Source organism: Gadus macrocephalus, chromosome 10 (assembly GCF_031168955.1).
Source record: "Gadus macrocephalus chromosome 10, ASM3116895v1".
Classification (NCBI taxonomy): Eukaryota; Metazoa; Chordata; class Actinopteri; order Gadiformes; family Gadidae; genus Gadus; species Gadus macrocephalus.
In genome coordinates, this window is record NC_082391.1 from 4,168,319 (window position 1) to 4,194,383 (window position 26,065).

The 26,065-nt window shown below is 43.6% G+C and overlaps 1 protein-coding gene across 1 annotated transcript in view; it reads left to right on the forward strand.

Moving 5' to 3' along the window:
• Positions 1-26,065, forward strand: part of polr1a (RNA polymerase I subunit A) — a 38,581-nt gene that overhangs the window by 9,385 nt on the left and 3,131 nt on the right. The window contains 17 exon segments of the mRNA XM_060062108.1: positions 209-392; positions 776-858; positions 2,131-2,289; positions 5,681-5,779; positions 6,597-6,749; positions 8,038-8,120; positions 8,323-8,488; positions 8,879-9,002; positions 10,824-10,924; positions 18,967-19,160; positions 20,691-20,858; positions 21,252-21,387; positions 22,097-22,254; positions 22,634-22,745; positions 22,984-23,106; positions 23,244-23,510; positions 24,534-24,734. Of these exon segments, the coding sequence (XP_059918091.1) occupies positions 209-392; positions 776-858; positions 2,131-2,289; positions 5,681-5,779; positions 6,597-6,749; positions 8,038-8,120; positions 8,323-8,488; positions 8,879-9,002; positions 10,824-10,924; positions 18,967-19,160; positions 20,691-20,858; positions 21,252-21,387; positions 22,097-22,254; positions 22,634-22,745; positions 22,984-23,106; positions 23,244-23,510; positions 24,534-24,734 (2,511 nt within the window).

The following is a 26,065-nucleotide window of genomic DNA, read 5'->3' on the forward strand; positions in this document are numbered from 1 at the left end:
GTGTGTGTGTGTGTGTGTGGTGTAACCTGTGTTGTGGGTAGCTCTGTGTTGTGTCAACCTTGACTTCTGCCTAGTCCGTACGATCCCAGTTTCAAGTCGACACAAATTCTCCATCATCTGCTATTGCTCGTCTTAAAGTGTAATCCTGACAACATCCGCCCCCCCCACCCAACCCTCTCCTTCCTGCCTCCTGTCCCGCCCCCCCCAGGTGGTGATCCGCCAGGGCGAGTTGCTGAGGGGCGTGCTGGACAAGGCCCACTACGGCTCGTCCATCTACGGCCTGGTGCACTGCTGCCACGAGCTGTACGGCGGGGAGACGGGCGGCCGTCTGCTCACCTGCCTGGCCCGCCTCTTCACCGCATACCTGCAGCTGTACAAGGGCTTCACTCTGAGTACGCTGCCCCCCCCTCCCTCCACCTACCCACGCGCACGCCGTCACATGTCGCGGTGCGCGTGCACTTTTAACGGCGCCGCGTGATGCGTCTGTTTCAAGGCGGGTGAAAGTGTGGTTGCCACCAGACTTGGTCCTGTATTCGGGGTGAAGTCAATTGTTAGTGAATCTCACAAACCCCCATGGTATCCGCTGTAGCTTTTGTGTTGGTGACATTTTGCTTGAGGTGAGATGAGCAGCTTAGTGCCTGGGTGGAGCTCGGATTTGAACTGGACTTTCACCGGGTGACGCGTCTGAGTCTTTATCCAGCATGTCTCCAGTCTCATTTCTGTTTGATTTGGTGGCAAATGGATCAGTCGAGAGAACTGTGTCTTGTGTCTTAAGGTGTGGAGGACATTTTGGTGAAGCCAGGGGCCAACCGACAGCGGAAAAAGCTCATCAAAGAGTCTCAAAAGATCGGCACCAGGGTGAGTTTCGGACCACGGTTGCACAAAGGGCCTTTGTGCACAAAGGCCGGTTGTATTCTCTGAGTACGTTGGTAAGCACCAGTCTGAAAGGCGCTGCACACAAAGGTCAAATATGGTAACATTGGTGCCAATAAAACACCCATTCAAATGATCGGCTTTGTTTGCTTTATTACTTTATAAGTATATAATAATAATAATAATAATAATAATAATAATACATTTAATTTAGAGGCGCCTTTCAAGACACCCAAGGTCACCTTACAGAGCATATAGTCATCATTCAAAACTATGTAAAACAGACTAGGAGTAAAAGGAAAACAGAGGTTAAACATGAAGAATAATAATAATTAATAGCACTCAAAGACGCCTAAAGTGAAGGGGGGACCTCACTAACCACCACCAATATGTAGCACCCACTTGGGTGATGCACGGCAGCCAATCGGCGCCAGAACGCTCACTACACACCAGCTTGAGGTGGAGAGTTAGGGATGAGGTGGAGAGTGAGGGAAAAGAACATATTTAAACACTATCGACCATATTTAAACACTATCGATCACATTTAAACAATATCGACCACATGTAAACACTATTGACCACATTTAAACACTATCACCCATTTAAACACTATGGACCACATGTAAACCCTATCGACCACATGTAAACACTATCGCCCACATTTAAACATGTAAACCCTATCGACCACATGTAAACACTATCGACCACATGTAAACACTATCGACCATATTTAAACACTGGACCACATGTAAACACTATCGACCACATGTAAACACTATCGCCCACATTTAAACACTATCGCCCACATTTAAACACTATGGACCACATTTAAACACTATGGACCACATGTAAACCCGATCGACCATATATAAACACTATCGACCACATTTAAACATGTAAACCCTATCGACCACAATTAAACACTATCGACCTATCGATATGGGAGAATTTTACTTTTAAGACGAGAGATGACGACCGGTGCTTTCCATTCACTTTGAGTGGCCATCAGGATTGATTGTGTTGGATTATTGACTCAATGAGGATATTTCACAAACACAGTCTCCACACACCACAGTCACCTTTGTCTTGAAGTGCATGCCTCGGGACAAACGCATTTGACAAAATATAACTTGTGTATCTATTTTGCACCAACATTAACCTACAATACAGCCTGTGTCTTGAAATGCATCAAAGTGTACAAACAAAGCCAATGTAGCTCTTCAGTAATATGTCTGTTGTACCCTCTGGACCGGGCAGGCCCTGCAGATGGCCTTCAACCTGCCCGACAACGTGGACCCTGCGGAGGCCAGGGGCCGGTGGCAGGACGCTCACCTCAACCCCGACCAGAGGGACTTCAACCTGGCCGACATGAAGTTCAAGGAAGTGGCCAACCAAGTGAACAATGGCATCAACAAGGTGGAGCCCTGGTTCACTACTGTTCACTTACCCTACAATACTGTTCATTAACACTACAATACTGTTCACTTACCCTACAATACTGTTCACTTACCCTACAATACTGTTCATTAACACTACAATACTGTTCACTTACCCTACAATACTGTTCATTAACACTACAATACTGTTCATTAACACTACAATACTGTTCATAAACACTACAATACTGTTCAGTAACACTACAATACTGTTCATTAACACTACAATACTGTTCACTTACCCTACAATACTGTTCAGTAACACTTCAATACTGTTCATTAACACTACAATACTGTTCATTAACACTACAATACTGTTCATTAACACTACAATACTGTTCATAAACACTACAATACTGTTCAGTAACACTTCAATACTGTTCAGTAACACTTCAATACTGTTCAGTAACACTACAATACTGTTCAGTAACACTACAATACTGTTCAGTAACCCTACAATACTGTTCAGTTACACTTCAATACTGTTCATAAACACTACAATACTGTTCAGTAACACTTCAATACTGTTCAGTAACACTTCAATACTGTTCAGTAACACTACAATACTGTTCAGTAACACTACAATACTGTTCAGTAACACTACAATACTGTTCAGTAACACTACAATACTGTTCAGTAACACTTCAATACTGTTCAGTAACACTACAATACTGTTCAGTAACACTACAATACTGTTCATTAACACTACAATACTGTTCATTAACACTACAATACTGTTCATTAACACTACAATACTGTTCATTAACACTACAATACTGTTCATTAACACTACAATACTGTTCATTAACACTACAATACTGTTCATTAACACTACAATACTGTTCATTAACACTACAATACTGTTCATTAACACTACAATACTGTTCATTAACACTACAATACTGTTCATTAACACTACAATACTGTTCATTAACACTACAATACTGTTCATTAACACTACAATACTGTTCATAAACACTACAATACTGTTCATAAACACTACAATACTGTTCATAAACACTACAATACTGTTCATAAACACTACAATACTGTTCATAAACACTACAATACTGTTCATAAACACTACAATACTGTTCATAAACACTACAATACTGTTCATAAACACTACAATACTGTTCATAAACACTACAATACTGTTCATAAACACTACAATACTGTTCATAAACACTACAATACTGTTCATAAACACTACAATACTGTTCATAAACACTACAATACTGTTCATAAACACTACAATACTGTTCATAAACACTACAATACTGTTCATAAACACTACAATACTGTTCATAAACACTACAATACTGTTCATTAACACTACAATACTGTTCATTAACACTACAATACTGTTCATTAACACTACAATACTGTTCATTAACACTACAATACTGTTCATTAACACTACAATACTGTTCATTAACACTACAATACTGTTCATTAACACTACAATACTGTTCATTAACACTACAATACTGTTCATTAACACTACAATACTGTTCATTAACACTACAATACTGTTCATTAACACTACAATACTGTTCATTAACACTACAATACTGTTCATTAACACTACAATACTGTTCATTAACACTACAATACTGTTCATTAACACTACAATACTGTTCATTAACACTACAATACTGTTCATTAACACTACAATACTGTTCATTAACACTACAATACTGTTCATTAACACTACAATACTGTTCATTAACACTACAATACTGTTCATTAACACTACAATACTGTTCAGTAACACTACAATACTGTTCAGTAACACTACAATACTGTTCAGTAACACTACAATACTGTTCAGTAACACTACAATACTGTTCATAAACACTACAATACTGTTCAGTAACACTACAATACTGTTCAGTAACACTACAATACTGTTCAGTAACACTACAATACTGTTCAGTAACACTACAATACTGTTCAGTAACACTACAATACTGTTCAGTAACACTTCAATACTGTTCATTAACACTACAATACTGTTCACTTACCCTACAATACTGTTCACTTACCACTACAATACTGTTCACTTACCCTACAATACTGTTCACTTACCCTACAATACTGTTCAGTAACACTACAATACTGTTCAGTAACACTACAATACTGTTCAGTAACACTACAATACTGTTCAGTAACACTACAATACTGTTCAGTAACACTACAATACTGTTCAGTAACACTACAATACTGTTCAGTAACACTACAATACTGTTCAGTAACACTACAATACTGTTCAGTAACACTACAATACTGTTCAGTAACACTACAATACTGTTCAGTAACACTACAATACTGTTCAGTAACACTACAATACTGTTCAGTAACACTACAATACTGTTCAGTAACACTACAATACTGTTCAGTAACACTACAATACTGTTCAGTAACACTACAATACTGTTCAGTAACACTACAATACTGTTCAGTAACACTACAATACTGTTCAGTAACACTACAATACTGTTCAGTAACACTACAATACTGTTCATTAACACTACAATACTGTTCATTAACACTACAATACTGTTCATTAACACTACAATACTGTTCATTAACACTACAATACTGTTCATAAACACTACAATACTGTTCATAAACACTACAATACTGTTCATAAACACTACAATACTGTTCATAAACACTACAATACTGTTCATAAACACTACAATACTGTTCATAAACACTACAATACTGTTCATAAACACTACAATACTGTTCATAAACACTACAATACTGTTCATAAACACTACAATACTGTTCATAAACACTACAATACTGTTCAGTAACACTACAATACTGTTCAGTAACACTACAATACTGTTCAGTAACACTACAATACTGTTCAGTAACACTACAATACTGTTCAGTAACACTACAATACTGTTCAGTAACACTACAATACTGTTCAGTAACACTACAATACTGTTCAGTAACACTACAATACTGTTCAGTAACACTACAATACTGTTCAGTAACACTACAATACTGTTCACTTACCCTACAATACTGTTCACTTACCCTACAATACTGTTCACTTACCCTACAATACTGTTCATTAACACTACAATACTGTTCATTAACACTACAATACTGTTCATTAACACTACAATACTGTTCATTAACACTACAATACTGTTCATTAATACTGTTCATTTACACTATAATACTGTTCATTTACACTATAATACTGTTCATTTACACTATAATACTGTTCATTAACACTATAATACTGTTCATTAACACTACAATACTGTTCATTAATACTGTTCAGTCTGTTGGTAGTCCTTAGTGTTCAGCCCCTGACCCCTGCCGGTCTGTCCGTCCGTGTCCAGGTCTGTATGCCCGCTGGGCTCCACAGGTCCTTTCCCGACAACAACCTCCAGCTGATGGTCCAGTCTGGAGCCAAGGGCTCCTCGGTCAACACCATGCAGGTACCCGCTCTCCCCTGCACCGATGAGGCTGTCCGCTCGTGTTGAGCTAGGAGGGAGGGAGGGGGGGGGGGCTATGGTTTTCAGCCAGACAACCTTTTACATTGTTTATGTGGAAGCTCGGGACGGGAAGTAACTGAGTCTCCACACGCTAGGACTGGAATATATCACGCTTGGTTGTTTTGATTTGGGATTTCACCCTGCTATCCACAGGAGAGGCCCAGCGCTTCAGACAAACGACACACCGCCTTTACAGATAGACGCTCTTCACACTGATATGCAGCGACAAATGTATGACGATGTCAAAAATATGGGCTACTGTTTTCCTAACATAAGTCTGCAATGAAGTGATCTAAAGCAGCGAGTCCAGGCTAATCCACTCGCTGTAGGCCATTTAAAAGTGGCTGTAGGTAAGATGCCTATATGATGGAACAGCTATCTTTGAGTGTAATTTGATCTAAAGGGTTAGGGTTATGACTTTGAGCCGACTAGAACAAGCAAAAGAATGAGACGGTTTATGGGGCACCCTAGCTGATGGCATTTAGAGTGATCCGGATTTTTGAACTTGAAGCATAGGTGGGGGATCAATCTTCCCGTTACACCAATGGTAGCTAGGCTGGCCTCCAATGCTCGACTACAGAGGAACACATTGGAACACATGTCAAGCCATTCACCACCTCATTGTCATCATAGTGCACTCCTGTAATTAAGTGTGTGTGTGTGTGTGTGTGTGTGTGTGTGTGTGTGTGTGTGTGTGTGTGTGTGTGTGTGTGTGTGTGTGTGTGTGTGTGTGTGTGTGTGTGTGTGTGTGTGTGTTCAGATTTCATGCCTCCTGGGCCAGATTGAGTTGGAGGGGCGTCGGCCTCCCCTGATGCCTTCTGGGAAGTCGTTGCCGTGCTACCAGCCATACGAGCCGTCGCCGGCCGCGGGGGGATTCATCTCCGGAAGGTTCCTCACTGGCATCAGACCGCAGGTACAGCAGAGGGATGGTGGTTAGGAACGTGTACGTGTGTGAGGGAGGGTGTTGGCTGCTCTCTGTGCGCGCGTGACTCTGAAAAGGTGTCGTGCTGGATTTCTTTCTTGATTCATGTTCACGCGTACTTTTCCCTCATTCATGTGTTGAGCGCCACCTCAAGCAGCCTTGGAGTAGCGATGCTGGGAGCAGGGAAAACAGTTTATAGCGCCTTACTTTATTAATTAAAATATTGATATTTGGGGCTTGACCGGCTAGAGCGCGGACCACTAAGGCTCATTACTTCAGTTCCTAACCCTGGTCTTCTGCTGCTGGTCCCCCCCTCTCTTCCATACCTTCCTGTCTAACTCTGCTACGGAAAAACACGATGGCAAATGCCACAACACAAAAGTCGCATCACAAATACAAAAGTCACCATACAATCCCAAAAGCCTCAAAACAATCGCAAAAGCCTCAAAACTACTGCATAAGCCGCAACACAACAAAAGTAAGTCAATGGATATTGACACCGAAAGGGAGTGACTATTAAAGATGGCTCAGTATTATTATATAATCATACAGTACAGAATGTGGATATCCTAAAACTATTTAAAAAAAGAGGTACTCTTTGAAATGTTACCGTCACTTGTGCCAGGCTAATCGGCAATGTACATTAACTTGATGTTGCACTATGCAAAGGGCCTTGCATATTGTTTTAGATACGTTTGTTCCTTTTTCTTTTCTATATCCATTTCCTCTGTGCATTTCGGCTGCATCGGCTGATGCGCATCATTCACATGTAATTTAAATGTTGAATCAGTCAATGTGGACGACGTGAACAATAAAAGGCATTTCCATAAGGCTTTGCAAATTCCCAAACAAAGGCACATTAATGGAAAACGCAAAGGCAAACGCCACAATGCAAATGCAAAGTCATATCACAAATGCAAATGTTTTATACGCTGGCTATATATACGCTGATACGCATCATTAACGTGTTTTAAATGTTTATTCAGTCAACGCGGACGATGCGTTTCAGCTCATAGAACAAATGCGGATCCATTCAATGTAGCAGAATTGGGAATATTTGCGGATATTTATAGAGAAAGCCATGAACATTAGCGTGAGTGGCAAGTCAAATTGCACATAGTACTTTTGTGGATTTGAAACGCTGCAAAACCTTTTCTGTTTGTATTCCCCTAGACCAGGAGGTCCTGGTCTAAATAAGGAAAATGAATAGAACATGAATAGAGCCACTCCCGTCACACAAAGGGCTGTCAAACAGATGATTCCTTTCCTCTGTCCCTAGGAGTTCTTCTTTCACTGCATGGCTGGCAGAGAGGGGCTAGTTGACACCGCAGTCAAAACCTCCAGATCAGGATATCTGCAACGGTACACACACACACACACACACACACACACACACACACACACACACACACACACACACACACACACACACACACACACACACACACACACACTGTTCTCTGCCCCTTTTGAACTCTGCATAGCCTTTACCTCAGTCTCACCTGCTGTCCCTGTTTGTGTGTTTCCTCCCCCCCCCCCCCCCCCCCCCCCCGTTGGGCTCCAGGTGCATCATCAAGCACCTGGAGGGGTTGGTGGTGCAGTACGACCTCACGGTGAGGGACAGCGACGGCTCCGTTGTGCAGTTCCTCTACGGGGAGGACGGCCTGGACGTCCCTAAGATCCAGTTCCTCCAGTCCTCCCAGTTCCCCTTCATAGAGGAGAACTACCAGGTGGGGCCCGCTGGGCTCGGCCCGGGATTGTAGCTTTAAATAAATATTTTGGAAAGGTTTCAGAACATTTGATGTAAGGTGGTTTCACGCTCATGAGCCTTAAGGTATAAACGTTAGAATTCTCCCAAACATGTTTGAATTATTTAATCTAAAGGGCATTATTCTCATTTTTTTCGGCAGATGCAGGTTATCATCATATAACTATCATAACTGGCTTTTATGAATGTTAGTAACCAGTGTGGACTGGGAACTGTTGCCTTGTCCAATTCGGTGTTCGGTTGGTTGAAATCTGCAACCTCACAGCTAAAGGGCCCTTAATCCTAAACGCTGCAGCTTTAAGGCCTCCCTTGTAAAATAACTCATCCCAGCCTTCTGCTTCCAACCTAACAGGTGATCAAGAAGTCCCAGGACCTGGACCAGTTGTTGTCCCGGTTCGACCCCACGGCCGCCCGCCAACACTTCACCGCCGTGAAGCGCTGGAAGGCCAAGCGCCTGGACTCCTCTCCACGTAACGGTGCGCTCCTCCGCAGCTTGTTGAGCACCAGGGTACCCGCGGCTGCCTCTCTCTGTTGTATGTTCTCCACCTGCAGCCGGAGCTACGCGCTAACTCTAGCTGCTAGCACTGGTGCTAACAAGCTAAGGTTTCAGGAGCACTGTCACACCCAAATTGTACCGGGGGCGCAAATTGTACCGCCTACGTAATCCGTGTTCGAAAATTCCAAACCTGCCTGGCAACGGACGAGCGTTGCTAACTTTATACTTGTATTGTATTTAATTGTGTGATCGCATTTAGCTAGTAAACTGAGTGGATTAACACAAGCTAGCTAGACTATGATACACTTTAAACACTCAGTTAACTAGCTAAATTCAATACAATACAAATATAAAGTAAAAACAAGTGTTATCTGTATTATGTTATTTCGTCTTTGGCAACATGAGCCCGAATGTTTTTTGAAACCTGCCTGGCAACGGACAATCGCGTCAGACGATGCCGTAATGTTTCGAACGCGGATTACGTAGGCGGTACAATTTTGGCCCCGGTACAATTTTGGTGTGACAGCACCAATCCACATTTAGTGACACACAGGTGGACCGTGAAAAGGAATTTGAGAAATGAACCATTGCTGAGGAGGAGGAAATAGAGAAGTGGACAGACGGGTAGGAGTGGTGCACTGTGCAATGCAAATTTTTTGTGCAATAACCTAATCCTCCGCTTAATCTAACCGCTAATTTCTGCGAATGTCATTTGTCATTTATCATTTATTTATTTATCCACTGTATGACAACACAATAATAATAATAATAATAATACATTTAATTTAGAGACGCCTTTCAAGACACCCAAGGTCACCTTACAGAGCATATAGTCATCATTCAAAACTATGTAAAACAGACTAGGAATAAAAGGAAAACAGAGGTTAAACATGAAGAATAATAATAATTAATAACACTCAAAGACGCCTAAAGTGAAGGGGGGACCTCACTAACCACCATATGCCATATACAGCCATATATGTATCTATATTTATCTTCTATACAGTTCTCTGCATTTATTTTATTTTACTTGAATCCTTTTTTACTTCTATTCTTATCTCTACTTTCTATATTAGCTAAGAGTTCATTGTTTACTGTTGTTTACTTTTTATAGTTAGCTAAGAGTTTATTGTTTTTATCTTATATTTTGTTGTGTTTCTGTAAGCTACTTGTGTTGTGTTTCTGTAAGTTACTGGAAATTCAATTTCCTTGAGGGAGTCATCCCAAAAGGTTCAATAAAGCCAAGTCTAAGTCTAAGTCTAAGTGTAGACGTCAGAGGAATCGAGGAGGGGTAAATGTTGGATTCTGGGGCGATAGGTCTGAATAGTTAATTATCAGCAGCCGTTTTGTTAGCTTTTCGCAGTGGTGTTGGATGCCCGCCATCAACAGGATGTCTAGTTTTGAAGTAGTTGCATTGGAAAAGACATTCAACCCTTCCAATGTACCTTTCCCATGACGCATTGCTGTTCTTTTCTTGTACGTCCGAATAAATTGCCTAATTTGAGAGATAGGATTGCAGCACATTCCACTCACACACGTTGATGCATATTGCTCCTCGCACACAGTCATTTTTTATAGTACATGATCAGACCTCTCTCACTGGGCAGCCTAGCTGCATCTGTGGGAGGACAGCGTCCCAAACGGCTGCCACAGTGTCCCGCTGTGGTCAATGGATCCCAAGGCGCCGCTATGAAGCCGCAGGGGATGGAGATGAACTCCTTTGTACAAAATAATAGTTCATCTTATCTTCCCTTCCCGTTGCTCCTTGAGTTTGATGATGTGGTTGGTTCTGTCTGTGCAGGAGGGTTCCTCCTGTTCTCCCAGAAGAAGCTGGCAAAGCAGAGGCAGTCGGAGGGTGGCCAGGGAAGCCAGATCTGCGGTCGAGAAGCTGCCACCATCCAGGTACATACGCTGCAATCAGGGTGGGAAATCAGCACCTGCCAAATGTGGGTCGATTGTGCAGATTGACCGATAGACCCTGCTGCAAAAGCGCTTAGAAATTAAGCATACCACATATCCAAGCCATCAATCATTCTGGGCTGTTGCAACACTAAACAACTCCAACAAGGGAAGAGAAAGTAATTCAGGAGCCGGGCTGGTCTGCAGGACACCTGCTCTACCTGCTCTAGCCAGGGTTAGTCAGAGGTGCTGTTAAGACTCTGGTAAGCATGTTTCATCCGAAGTTCTTCTTATGAAAGCAGGAAGACATTGGCATGTGTCAATCAGATTAGGGTTGCCGCGGTGTGGACATTTTCACACCGAGTAATACGCTCGTGTCAACACCGGTATTACCGGTATAAACGGTATTAACTTTGAAACTATAGGTCAACCGCCATCTTCTCCGTCAACTCTCCTCTCACACTCGGTGACAGCGGCTGGCAGCGTGCCAATTCTCGGCGTCTTATAACGTTCTATATATAATTGTATAATATAATTTTATGTATCATAATATCACAGCCAAAAGCTCTGTGCGCCTCCCGATGGCCGTAGCGCGGGGAGCTCACGTAGGGATTGGGCTTCGCAGGGTTTGTTTACAGGCGTTGCTATGGTTACCGGTCTTGTAAGGAAGCACGTCAATTCTCGGCGCGACAATTCTCCCGCACAGAGCAGAACTGTGGCCTATTCTACACATTTTAATTTTCTTAATTCTAATTATATTATTCATTTTTACTGAATTTGTTTTTTATTACAAAAAAAAACTCTGTTAGGTTTAGGGTTAAACACTGAGTAAACGGTGTTGGCCTCAACACCGGTAACACCGGTAATACCGTATACCGCGGCAACCCTAATTCAGATATCTTGTTATTAGGGCTGTCAAGCGATTAAAAGTCCCTAAACAATTTTTTTTCTTTCTTTTGGGGAACGCGCTGTCCTCTCAGAATTAATTTGTCATAACACATCTCAATTATTTTTTGGGATTTTTTTGTTGTAAAAAACTGCTTATAAGCAGTTAAATACCAGAAAAGGAGAAGGGCTTTTATTGTGAAAACTGCTGGTGCATGCTTGATCGTCATGAGGAACGTGATGAGGAACATCTGTTTGTTTAGCAAGTGTCATTCAACTTTCTCCTTGCTGAAAGATTGAGCAGATGAATTAAATGATTTTATTCACATTCATTTGGAGTGACTTTTAATCATAAATGCTTAATAAGAGTTACAGCAATATATTTTTTATAATCCAATCTAATGGTTAAGACATGACAGATTTCCTCGGCCCTCAAAGGCATTCAGAGATCCTTATGTGGGCCCCAATGTAAAATAATTGCCCACCCCTGGTATAGAGGCTCTGGGCCCTATCTTGCATCCGGCGCAAGTGACTTAGTCACTGGCGCATGTGTCGTTGCTAGTTTACAACTGGCGCAGAGCGTTCTTTTCCCACCAGCGCCACTCGCCGGTAAATTAGGGATTGATCATGCGCCCCAAGGGGCGGTTCGGCGGAAGGAGGAGGCGTGTTCTGGCGCAAACGCTATTTTGCCGTTGCTGAATACCATTGCGCTACTGACCAGGAAATACCTGGTTTAAAGTCAGTGGCGCGTTGTTCAGATGCTATTTTAAGGGCGGATGCATAGCCTACATGCGCATGCGATGCATACGGATTGCTTGTGCACCTCGCGCATACACTTTGCTTCTCTCATCTACCTAGCCGCACATTCTTGGTAAATTATTTGGGAAAGAACAGCTGATGCAGCGGTAATAAGTTGTACTTTTAAATCAATGCATCTGCAAACACCGTACAGCAAACACATATTTTCTTGACACAGACATCGTATAGGCCTACATGCCCATAACTTTTAGGATTGATGAGTATTTGATCGTGAAAAACATTGTTTTACCGCGAGTGAGTGTTAAAAAGAATGAATGAATGCGGGCGCGCGTGTGTGCTCTGTTTAAACACACGCAAACTAAACACGTAACGCATAATACAATCAATGGCAATGTCTATTACCGCGGAGACACATGCATATTAGGATAGCATACAATACTGATAAGAAACAATGTTTATAATGGATTGCGTATTTCATTAAATAGATCAGTTACCGCATATCATATGTTATATTATTTACGTTTTCTTTGGCGAAATTTATTTGAGGACTCAGTATTTCTGAAGTTGTGGAAGAAAACCCCTTGTGTGAATTAGGCCATATTATTTGGCAATAAACTGAGCCATTTGCAGTTTGAAATGCATGTGCATCTGTCTCATCGGAGACTGCAGACGCGCTGTCAAAATATCAACTCGTCCGATTCAAATGCGCTCATGGCTCTTAAAGGGGATGGGAGCTGGCACTCTCATTGGTTTGTTGGACGTTACGCCCAAACCACACCTACGGGTAATTAGGCTGCTTCAGACCAACCCTTTTGACACTTGCGACGCAAGTGTCATTTATCCGCCTGTAAAATAGCGATAGCGCCGTAGAACCGCCCACAAAGCTACTTGCGCTTTCCACTTGCGTTTCAGACCGTTAAAATAGGGCCCTCTGTCTGTGGCAGTGTCTCTGGCTGATCCTGCCCAGGTCACCTCCAGCCCTCAGGCCCGAGTAGCACAGCACATCGTATCACCTATTCTAAGAAGCAAGAGTCTCTTTTCTCACGCTTATGTCATTCATGCAGCATATAAGGCAAGATATTGATCACATCTCTTCTAAGGTTTAGTGAAATTGTCCCACAAGACCTACACTTTAGCTATGTGGAGATGACACATTGGAATGTTCGGATTCATTTAAAGCTAGTTTTCCCGGCTAATCAGGTTTATTTATATTTCAATGATTTAAATCAGAAGTGATACATTAAATAAGAACTCTTTGCAGTTTCACATCCTTATTATGGCTCCCCATGGTCAGAGCCATGGTGTAGAGATAGACCAGTGCATCTGGGTAGGGGGGTTCCCGGCACACTAGGGGGAACGTACCATTAAGAGTGGGTGTGCTCGGTGAATCATTTGTATATGTTACGTGACATTGTCGTTATTTTCCCATTTAAATTCTGAAGAGGTTCAATTGATTAGAGCAGGGCTATTCAATTGGCGGCCCTGGCGAACAGAGGAATATTTACTGGCCCTTTTTAGTGTTTTTTTAACTCTCTTAAAACGCTCTTTTTTTTAATGCTCTTCTTCGTGAGCTTTTGCATTGCTCCTCTCAACTGCTTGGCGCGCTCCGCTTCGAAGTTCGCGCCTAATGTTGTTTTGATGATCGTTCTGCCTGGTTGAATCAACACAATGTCGCTTTCTACTCGGAAAAAGCGAAAAGTATACTCAGAAAACCGACAATTCAATAGCGAATGGACACAGAAGTATTTGTTTGGATTTGCCACTGGGAAGCCTGTGTGTTTACTCTGCAGTGAGTGCATATTGGTGTGTAAAGAACTGAGAAGGCATTTTAAGATATACCATTGCTAACTTCGACACCAATTTCCCACTGGGCTATGATGCTCACCGCCAGAAGACTTTGGGGCTAACTTGATGCTATGAACAGAGACGCCGAACCCTGACCCTTGTTCAGAACAAGAGAGAGCAACATCAGCATCACTATGAGTCGCCTGGACATTAGGCAAAAAGAAAAGGCTGTTTACAGATGCTGAGACCGTCAAAGAGTGTATGCTTGCATCGATCGAGGAGGTGGTTACAGATGAGAAAACCCGAAACAGGGTGATTGATTCAATTAAGAAAATTCCCATCTCTGACACATCAACATCAAAGAGAGTAGAGAGACCCTTACATCAGATGTTTTTGAGGCTCTTTTGGACAAACTCAAAAAAGCGGAGGTGATGTCGCTAGCTGTTGATGAATCAACCGACAGCAGCGATGTAGCACAGCTGTGCCTCTATGTTAGATTTTTTTAATGGCGAGTGCTTTTGTGCAGTGGCGTATCCAGGACATTTTTACTGGGGTGGCCAAGATGGGACACAAAGCTAGTGTGGGGTGGCCATGGCATAGCGAAGTTTTTTAAATTCCATTTCCACCTATCACAGTCCTTAAGTATATCTGGTTATTTTAACATGTCTATTTTTAATCAGTAATTATGTTCAGAATAGGGTACACATTTTCTAAGAGCCATTTCCTTATAGTGGATTAAAGTCCTCATCTCTTCACAAGTTAAATTAGAGTAGCAAAATTCAACTGCTCTTAACTCATCCTATATAATAACATTAATCAGCTCATCATCTGTGTCACCTGTATTGTTACCTGTGTTTGCTTTACTAATTGAGGCGCCATCTTGTGGTTACATGAAACACAGCAATCCAGGCAACAGAACAAACCAAAATGCTTTAAGATAGACCTTATTAAAAAGTGTATCTGTAAGCAAAGGATAAATTAAGCTTGTAAGGAAAAAAACAGAAATATTTGTTGTTCTTTACATGCTTAGTTTATGTTATTATTTAGCTTAGATCGAATTTGTTGGAGATACTGGAATTAGATTTTTTTGGTTTGTTCTTTGCTTTGGTGTGTTTTTATTTAACCACAAGATGGCACCTAAATTAGTAAAGCAAACATAGGTAACAATACAGGTGACACAGAGGATGGCCTGATGACTGAATAATGTTATTCTATAGGATGCCTTGTGATGTATGAAAATGTGCAAAAAGTGGGTTTTCAACCCAGACAGTATTCATGTCCAGGGCCCTGATGAAGGTATAAACGTTGGCTTTGATTCAGCATAAATTATGAAGTTTATTTAAATCAAACAGTTAAGCCTTAGAATCACAAATTAACTTGATAAATATACATAAACAATTGTAACATAAACCAAACAAATCTTAACTCCAAAGTATATGCTATAAAGTAATGTTATGTAAACCTTCAAACTCTCATGAACAATAGAGGATTCTAATAATAGTAACAAAGTGCAATAGAGGTAGCTAGTTCTTGCTTTTGCTCATTCTCCTGCTACAAAATGCTTTCACATAGGCCATAAGACCACAAGACAAGACTTAAAGTCCAATGCAATGCCACCAGACCAAATATAACTTGGAACCCCTTAAATAACAGCTTTGACTCCATTAAAATGTCAAAAAGAAAGGAGGTGTCAACAATGTGCCTAATTATGTCTATTTATAGGATCTACAAAGGTTTATTTTTACATAACTACCACTCTTACAACTCACTTTTAATAACACAATTAACACATATTGCATCTCAAGCATTTGTGGCATTTGAATGCAACAAATAAGTCACAGCTTGTTCTTGTGTTATAGCTACTTAAATCTAGACTGTCACACTATGTTTCACACACTGGTTGGCCAAAAATATAACATTAGCTCTATTGAACACACACATCTGCAAAAAACACCATCAGTCTTCAGTCCAGAAAACATCTTTTCATATTTCATGGCGGTATCCAAAACACTAACGTTACATGCTTAACTTGGTTTGCAGGCTGCTAAGCTAGCTAGTGCAGTGTAGTTCGTCTTTTAGCTGCTACTTAGTGCTGGATAAAGTTTTCCTACACATTCAGAGGGAACTACGATATAACTAAACATTAAATTACCATACCTCTCAACGACAGATTTCAGCGTCTTTATCGTTTTTATATTGTTCACGTTGTCACTGTGACCGTTGTCGTCCTCCTGTTTCACGGACCAGCAGCATGTGCAGCGCGCATATCTCATGGGTCACCTGACCTGCATAGCTAAATGTCCGCCGAGCAGAAATCAGCTCTCACAGCCTCAGTACGACCATTACTGTGTTATTTAAAAATGTAAAAACTGACCCTAAATCAGTTGATCAGCTGTCATCATTGATTGACAGTATTTCTCTTATTTCTTGTGTTGACGAACTTGACCAACTACCTATCAAATCTGGGGTGGCCACAGGGGTGGCCAATGAGCCCCCAGGCCACCCCCCAGAATCGCCACTGCTTTTGTGAGGATCTACTTGGATTAATTCCACTGGATGGACACATGACAGGTGAGATACTTTTCGAAAAAGTAATTTCATTCTTCAGAGAACCAGTTGGGGTTGGAGCGTATCAATATGCTGGTTACGGACGGTGCGCCAGCGATGTCGGGCAGGACACGGGGACTGTCCGCTAGGTTGGCAGATGTGGCGCCACGGCAGAGATCGCTGCATTGTCTTATCCACCAAAGCCTCCTGTGTGCAAAACTAATTGGTGAGTTAAAAGAGACCATGGACTGTCATGCCAATTATTAACTTAATTCGTTCTACGTCTAGCTTACAGCACCGCCTTTTCCGCCAGGGAATGCGTTGAAATGATTTTTTGCAAACTTTTTTGCAAACTTAAGTTTTGCAAATTTAAGGAAGAGACCCTGATGTTTCCCCGTAATTCAGAGCAGAAAAAAGCTCACACTTTTCTGTGTCTAATGGAAAATGCAGAGTTTCACGCAGCCGTTTGATTTTTGAGCGAGGTCTTTCTTATCTGAACTGATAAGATTGTTAAACTATCAGGGTGGGGTGAGGGGAAAAACGGTCTGTCTAGTTACTGGACCAGATGAAATGAGACGGAGAGGTAATAAAGTCTGTCGGCACGAGGACCTTGGATTTATTAAGTAAAGTGGCAACGGTTATACAGAGTCATAAAGCGTGAGAGATCGAATATGTCTAAGTCCCTAATCAGCGCTGATGGTTCGTCCAGAGCTTCGCCTCCGTGGAAGGTCTGCTTCAGAAGAAGATCAAGAGTCCCTGTGTGATACAGTCTTAAGCTGTATCCTCCTCTCGATGAGGTGTGTGCGTTTGAGGTGTGCGTGGTTCTGTGTGTTTTTGCTGGACCTTGGCTCCCAGGCCCTGGATCTTCTTGTGTTCCTCCTAACGTGGGAGAGCTCTCAAAATGTCTCCTGTGTGATAAATTAAAACGGGGGAGTGCCCCCCCGAAGTGTCTCGTGTGTGATAATTTAATGTGGCTCTCAGGCCCTGGTATGGGCAGGTGTATCTCTTGGTTCCTCCTAACGGGGGAGAGCTTCGAAGTGTCTCCTGTGTGATAAATTAATGTGGCTCTCCCGTTCTTGAGGATGACTGGTGCATTGTCTGAGTGTCTACCATTTGCCTGGGAAATGGGGCCTTCGGCTCTGGCCTTGACCTGACTATATTATCATGTTTGTGTTATGTGTTCGTTGGGTTAGTTAGCTATATTTGTAATGTACATGTGATGTACTCAGCAGGTTATTTTGCCCAACAAGGGTTAGCGAGGTATGTTGAGCTGAAAGCCTGGGTTAGCTGTACCATGAAAGTCGATCTCTTTAAGCGTCGCTGTATCACCATGGTGACTTACGCTCGCAACCAAACCTGGTCGGGAGCAGCTTTTCAGCGAGTCTACCCGGAGATCGCCTACTTATATCGGCGTGCGCAGCTTCCTAGCCCCTCCTCCGATAATGGCGTCACCATTTGTGGGTGTTCCCGTGGACCTCGGCGCACTTATCGTACAGGCGTCTCTCCGGAGACAGAGGGTTTTTCGGGACAGAGCCGATCCCTTGGCATTGTCTGACGATATTCTTTATGAGAGATACAGATTCGGCATTTATTTAAGGCATTTATTTAATGGTCAAGATATTATTAATCAATGGCGTAAATATCGACGGTGCAACTGCCCGGGTTGGTTAACCGTCGGAGGTGGTTTTCGAGGAAAACCGTCATCTTTTTTTACTGAGGGTAAAAGTGTTAAATGATCACCGACGCAATATAACATTTGACATATTTATTCCAAATAACTTTGTCGTTGCAAATTAATGTACTGCAATGGGTGGAATTGGACAAAGGATCCTGGAAAAAGGAGGTGCGATGGAATTGTTTAGTATGCCACCAAATGAAAAATGTCTGAACATGTTTGTCTTGAGCCCCGGTCTAGTTGATGTTTTCATCCCCCAGGCACAATGGCTGGTTTCCCGCCCTGTGCATAACGCACAAACGCCATACAATATTTAAGCACCAAGACCGAGAATGGCAGAGTGCTGTCACGCAGGTCAGGCAGCGTCTCTAACCCCCCCCCCCCCTCCCCATAGCTAATGGAGCGCTGGCGATCCCTGGAGGCGGGCAACCAGCTCAAGTACCGCCGCAAGTCGTCCCGCTGCCCAGAGCCCAGCCTGGGGACCTTCCGGCCCGACCTCTGCTTCGGGGCCGTGTCGGAGAGCTTCCACGAGGTCACGGAGAAGTACATCCAGGCCACGCCCCGCCACTGCGGCCTGGACTCCGACAGGTGGGCTTCTGTTTCAAGCCGTGGTCGTTAGCGAAAGCCATGCGCTCTTCGGCCGCGTAGACAAATTCTGTCAGCCAAACAATCTTAAGGATTTGCATTATCCAAATCTAACTGGTTACAAAGGCCGCTGTAGAACATGTTTGAGAACTGAAAAGAGAGGCAATGTTATGAAAATAACCACGGGCAACCCAACACCCTCCCTCCCTTAACAAGTTTCTCTGCCATTGAGAAGGGATGCGTTCACTCCCCTGTGTCGGGGCTCAGCACTCTGATGACCAGTCACTAATACCTGTTTAGCGAATTACCCTAAAACTATATACTTAAGAACACACGAGTAGTCTGGCCTACAGCATACCCTAACGGGCGTCCCTCGCATTAGACTTGCAGAGGCGACGAACCACGGCATAAGAAAATAAATATTAATTCATGTATTGTATGTTGGATCTATGAGAGCTCTACAACTAAAAACTGTGATGGCCTAATACTCTGCAATGGTGAAACCATTAAAGAGAGGCTTTCCCAGGCCAGGCTCGAGCCGTTATCACCACCAGACCAGCAGGGCTTTTACTGACCAGTCTGCTCTCACTCCCCTCTTTGGCTGCTTTATCGCAGAGCGCTTAGTGCTGACGTTGTGTTCTTTAAGCCAAAGTTAATGTTGTATATCTCCATAATTGCTTTAATGGCGTTGATATGTGCTAATCTCGGTCTTGGAAAGAGAACACCTCTGAGATTGTTGTGCAAGTGAAATTTTTAATGTGGTTGCTTGCTACTTGGCTAGAGTGAATTAAGCTAGAACGCAGCATGAAGTCGAATACCAGCTGGTACATTTACAATAGGCCTAAAGTACTGTAGGGCGAGAGCACAATATCCTGGGTCAAAATGATGCAAATTAAGTGTGTAGGAGTGAAAAGATAGGAGTAATAGAACGTGGTATGCAAATCGCAAAGGCTGGGATTAAAGATAAATTTATTTTACAATTTAATAGTTACAGTAAATAAAGAAGTTTATAATATAAATTAATCTCAACACATCGGCCTGGCCAAAAGGAAAGAGCAGTTTTTATGTTGACTGCTTCCAATGTTGTGTTGGCCATACTAAAGAATGATTTATTTATTTTTTAGTGAATAAAGCACAACATAAGGAACTTAATAAAATTATAGAAATCGCACATTAAATCGCAATCGCAATATTGGTCAAAATAATCTCAATTTGATTATTTCCCCAAATCGTTTAGCCGTAAGAGGATTTAGTAGAGGTAGGTGTTTTTAGTAGTGTTTGTTTAGTGCATGTGCTATCTGCATGTTATTGTTACATGCAGATACAAAAATGATGACATGAAGGCAGGCAGATGTATGAAGATGGTGACGATAATGTAAGATAAATTTTTACATTTCAAAAGGTTAAGTCCACAGACTGCGACAGATAAACACACAAAGGCAGACCAAAGACAAACGGGAACACCAATTTTTGACCTTCATCGACGATCAGAGTCGTGATTCTTCCGTGTCTCCCTTCTGCGTGCGCCCCCAGCCTCCGCCACCTCCTGAACTACAAGTGGCAGCGGTCCCTGTGCGACCCGGGCGAGGCGGTGGGGCTGGTGGCCGCCCAGTCCATCGGCGAGCCCTCCACCCAGATGACGCTCAACACCTTCCACTTCGCCGGCAGAGGAGAGATGAACGTCACACTGGGTATACCCAGGTACGCCATCGCCCACGCACACAGAGGCAGACACACACACGCACATGCACACGCGCACGCACACACAGGCACACACACACACACACAGGCGCACACACACACACAGGTCACACACACAGGCGCACACAAACTGACATGCACAGGCACACACAAAGGCGCACACACACAGGCGCGCACACACACACACACACACACACACACACACACACACACACAGGCGCACACACACTTTTGTTCAGAAGTTTATGATCTCCTACTTAACATGACACGATAATATGTCACTTTGAGTTGTATTCCTTTTCAGGAATAAAAGTCAGAAAACAAACTTGAATCATTCTGTCGCTCTACCATGTTGCCCTGACCTCCCACATCCATCCCTACTTCCCCCCCCAGGCTCAGAGAGATCCTGCTGGTGGCCACCTCCAAGATCAAGACGCCCATGATGAGCGTTCCTGTGCTGGGCCACATGTCGGCTCAGAGCCAGGCCAACAGCCTCCGCAAGAAGCTCACCAGGGTGTGTCTGGCCGAGGTGAGCTTCTCCCGTCGTCAGCTCTATGGAGGGGGAAACCAGCTTCCTGGTTCCACTCTCGTCTTCATAGTTTGGACTAAGTGTTTGAGATGAAGGGTCGTTTGGCAAAGTAACTATTTAACTGGCACTAACCTTACTTAATTTTTTTAAAAAAAGAATACGCGTGTTCCTACAAGAGCAATGAATGAATGCCGTTATAATGCCGTGATCATGTCCGGAATCGATGAGTGGATAACCTGTTGTTTAAGCTGGTTCTTACCCAGCAGCCTCCTCTACACCATCACCATCTACACTACTCATTTTCTAACAATGTCACTCCCTTTCTGGTCTGGATGATCAAACCAGTGTCTCCCCTGGCTTCAACAACAACACATCCGTTCCCATTATAATTTGGCTTTATAACTTTATAGAGCAATTAACGAGGGTTTGCATGCCACAGTGTAATCAATAGGAATTTGCACTTTGGTCTAGTCAATATTCGTTGTTCATGGTTTATGGACTCACAAGTTTATTGATCACAAAGACCAAATTGCCATAAGCTGTAGCCTCGTCTTTTGGATAAATGCTATTTGTTATAATTGATATTTAAATAAAATTCACTTGAATTGTGTGTGTGGGTGCCTGGATACATGTCCCATTTATAATTTGTATAGATAAGCAGGCCGGATAACCCAAACGCTGAGCACTGCTTGTGTTCTGTTGATCGCAGGTCTTGCAGCGAGTGGAGGTCACGGAGAAACTGAGGATCAAGAGCACCACTGAGAAGATGCAGGTGTTCAATGTTGAGTTTCACTTCCTGCCGGCAGAACGCTACCAAGAGGATAAGATTCTGACGCCTCATCAGATACTGCGCTTCATGGAAACCAGGTTAGATGTCTGCAGAAGTGCGGATGCTGGTTTTGGATTCCGTCGTGTAAAGCTGTATTCACCAGGGAACCCCACGTTCAAAGTACCTCCAGAACCCAGTAGTGCTGTGTTGACATAAATAACAGCACAGCCCTGTGATTTTCAATAGTTGTCCTTGTATCAGAAATGGAAGCGGTACATTTTGAAAATCTCAATCTTTTGTAAGACGAGTTTAGTCGATAAGGTTAACAATATTTTGGTTTTGTATTCAACCTTGTTGGGGTTCACATTAATCTCATAGTCCAGTGAGTCTCATTGTCCATTAAGAGTACAGAAAGACGAGTCGGGAGCGCTTGTTTTGTCGGTGTAATTGAACCACGTCCACCCTTCTTTGCATCAGGTTTTTCCTCCTCATGCTGGAGGCCATCAAGAAGCGCTCGCTGAAGTTGGCCTCCATCGCCGTGGAGACCAGGAAGGCCACGTCGAAGGACCAGGACGGAGCCGCCGGAGTGGTGGGGCTTCATCCAATGTGTTCATCCAATAGCAGCCTTTTAAATGACCCTGAGATATCAGTGGCTATCAGTGTTGGAGGCTAGCACGAGGTCGGAGGCTAGCCCGAGGTCGGAGGCTAGCCCGAGGTCGGAGGCTAGCCCGGCGTCGGAGGCTAGCCCGGCGTCGGAGGCTAGCACGATATTGGAGAAGAGCGAAACATGGAGATCTGGGTGATTGGAGCGCTGTTCGTTTGTTCAGGCGGGAGGCGAGGGCGGAGACGGAGAGGGGGAGGAGCCGGAGGCGCCCATCGTAGACGACCGGGAGAACGAAGGGGACACCGACGCCACGGACGTAAAGCGGCGGGAGAAGCAGGAAGAAGAGGTGCAACACGCACGCCCGCACATACGTACAAACATGTACACACACGCACGTACACGCACGTACAGACACGCACATACACAATTACACACCCACGCATGTAATTATGAATACACACTGAAAGTCTTGTCATCCCCCAGGTTGACTATGACAGTGAGGAAGACGAGGGGGATCCAGAGGACAAGCCAGAAGGGGAGGTGGAAAAGGAGGATGGTGACGATGATGATGATGATGAGGAGGAAGACGGCGGTGCAGAAGAGGCACAGGAAGGAAGTGGCCTCGAACCGACGCCCAAAAAGAAGAGGGGAAGCAGCAACATGGACCCCACGCGGGTGACCTCGGTGCTGGCCTCCCAACACGCCATCGAGAGCTACTCCTACGACTCGAAGCACAGCCTCTGGTGTCGGGTACGCGCCGTGTAGCACATCTCAACACTCCATGGGGCGATGGTCCGTCTTCAGAGGACTAGAGGGTTGGAGTCCCGTAAAATCCTAAATCCACACAAATATACCACGTCTCGCATGAGAAACACTGTGGCAGTATCTAACACAACCGTGTTCACTCCATAATGGTCTAATAATTTCATTATGAACTGACCGATAAGAGATGACTTCGGACATAATGATGCTCCCACAGTGACGGCGGTTATGCTGTGTCACGTTCTGATGTAGATGCCAGATGCATAGTAGATACACCTTTTTTGTAGCCTGGCACCGCCCACATACCTACTTCGCTCAATTTTCATTTCACTTCAGTACTAGGTCTGGGTCTGCTTCATATGCATGGGTTCCTTGGAAGCCAGATTTTTGGCGGTCCAATCAGCGAACAGAAGGAGTGGCTGAGAATGATGACGTTAAAGTCAGCTCTCGTTGACGGACATCTTCACGCACGGTGTTTGGTTTGTTTAGAGCCTGCGCGCAAAGTGATTCCCGGCCAAACGTTAGCGATTGGTTATGGCAGATCCAGAGTGGCACTGGGCAGATCCAATAGTTTTAAACGTCAACAGACACCCGCCTTCAAGTGAGTTAACGTTTGTCAATTAAGTAGGTCCAGACTCTCTGTACAAATGAAATGAAGTACGAGAGTCTGGTAGGACCAGGCTAGCTTTTTTGCCCACTGCTGCGTAAGGTTCTAAAACAAAGGCTTAGGGTTAGTACTCGCGTCTGTTAGTCTGAACAACTTGCATACAGTGAATGTATTGCTGATACAGCTGGGGTAGGGGTAGAACAGGCAGTGCAAGCTCGATTTTAAAGAAGGCAAGCGAAAAATACCACCCCTCCCTTCAGGCCCCCCTTCAAAGCCAATCCCCTTCAAGCGTTACTAGCTCGCTAGCCTAAGCATCAGACCTTCCCAGCCTTCTGACATGAACAGCCTCCCCTCGCGGTGACCCATGCGTCAACGTCTCATTGCTCCCTCCCCCCGTCTCGCAGGTGACCATCGCCCTCCCGCTGACCAACGTGCACTTTGACCTGACGTCGCTGCTGTCCACGCTGGCCCACAGTGCCGTCATCATGCAGACGCCCGGCATCACGCGCTGCCTGCTGAACGAGGCCACGGGCCGCACGGGGCAGAAGGAGAGCCTGCTGAACACGGAGGGCATCAACATGCACGAGCTCTTCAAGTACAGCGACGTACGTGGTACTCTGGGTCGGCTCTCTGGGCCTCACCGCCGGGCGTCAGGACCAGAACCCCGGAGAGAGGGTCAGCTTTAGGACATGAGGGCGCTTAGGTCGCCACTGTCGTGGCTACTTCTGTACGAGACATTGCATCTAGGACAGATGAGACTGCAAAAAGACACACAATAGTTGTAGACAGTCTACCTATTTTGATGTCTGTATACACAGCCCAGAATACAGGTTCACAGAGATATTTAAACAATTTGTCAATGTTCAAATCAGGCCGTGTTTACCTAAAGGACAGAGTTGCCTGTGTTCTCATCAAACAGCAACGCATTATGGGAAACAAGCTCCCCTTTGGCCGGTTTGCAACAGGTACAAAGGTAACGGTAGATAACACTGAGAACGGTTAGGGTGGCTGGAAAATACAAGGAATAGTTAATGAAGCTTAGATCATGAAAAGTAAACAACGCATGAATTTATTCATCACAATACATTCGTTTTTTTGATGGGTTCCTTTTTGTCAGCCCTGTATGAATTATTTTTTTTCTCTTGAAGAGCTTCAATTTTAGAAGACTGAATTCAAGAAAAGCTTGCAACTTAAAGGACAAATCCGGTGTAAAATGGATCTGGGACATGTTTAGTATGATAACAAATTGGGATGTTCGTTTGGGATCAAATGGCGCATGTATACGCATTCTTAAGTTGGCTGTTTTTAGCCGATTCTACCAAAACGCTATCACCTTGGTACGATGGGGGCATGTGTTATGGTAAAAACTAAATCGTTATTTTAAACCACTTAAAAGGCTAGAAGTAGCCCGACACTTCTTTGGTAGTTCAGTAGTTCACCCGTCGACGCCATCTTGTTTTCAAGACTCCATAAGTAGATTGGCGAACACAGAGCTTGCGTGTTGTTGACGGATGGCACAATCTCTGTCTTCATCAATCTACTTATCGAGTCTTAAGAACAAGATGGTGTCGACGGGTGAACTAGTGATGGTATTGTGTGTATAAAATGTCCTTTTTAATATACAATCTGTACACTGACAAAGTTATCAATGCCTTTTTTTATATGTTTAGACCCTTATTATACCACCAAAGAAGTCTCGGGTTACTTCTAGCCTTTGGAGTTAGCCTTTGGATTTAGTTTTTGCCATAACACATGCCCCCATCGTTCCAAGTTTATAGTGTTTTGGTAGAATCGGCTAAAATTAGCCAATTTAAGAATGCGTATACATGCGCCTTTTTGCTCCCGAACAAACATCAACTCAACAACAACTCGTTATGTCGTGACAATTTCTCTATCAGATGTTGCGTCTAAGCAGATGAGATATTTAGATGCAAAA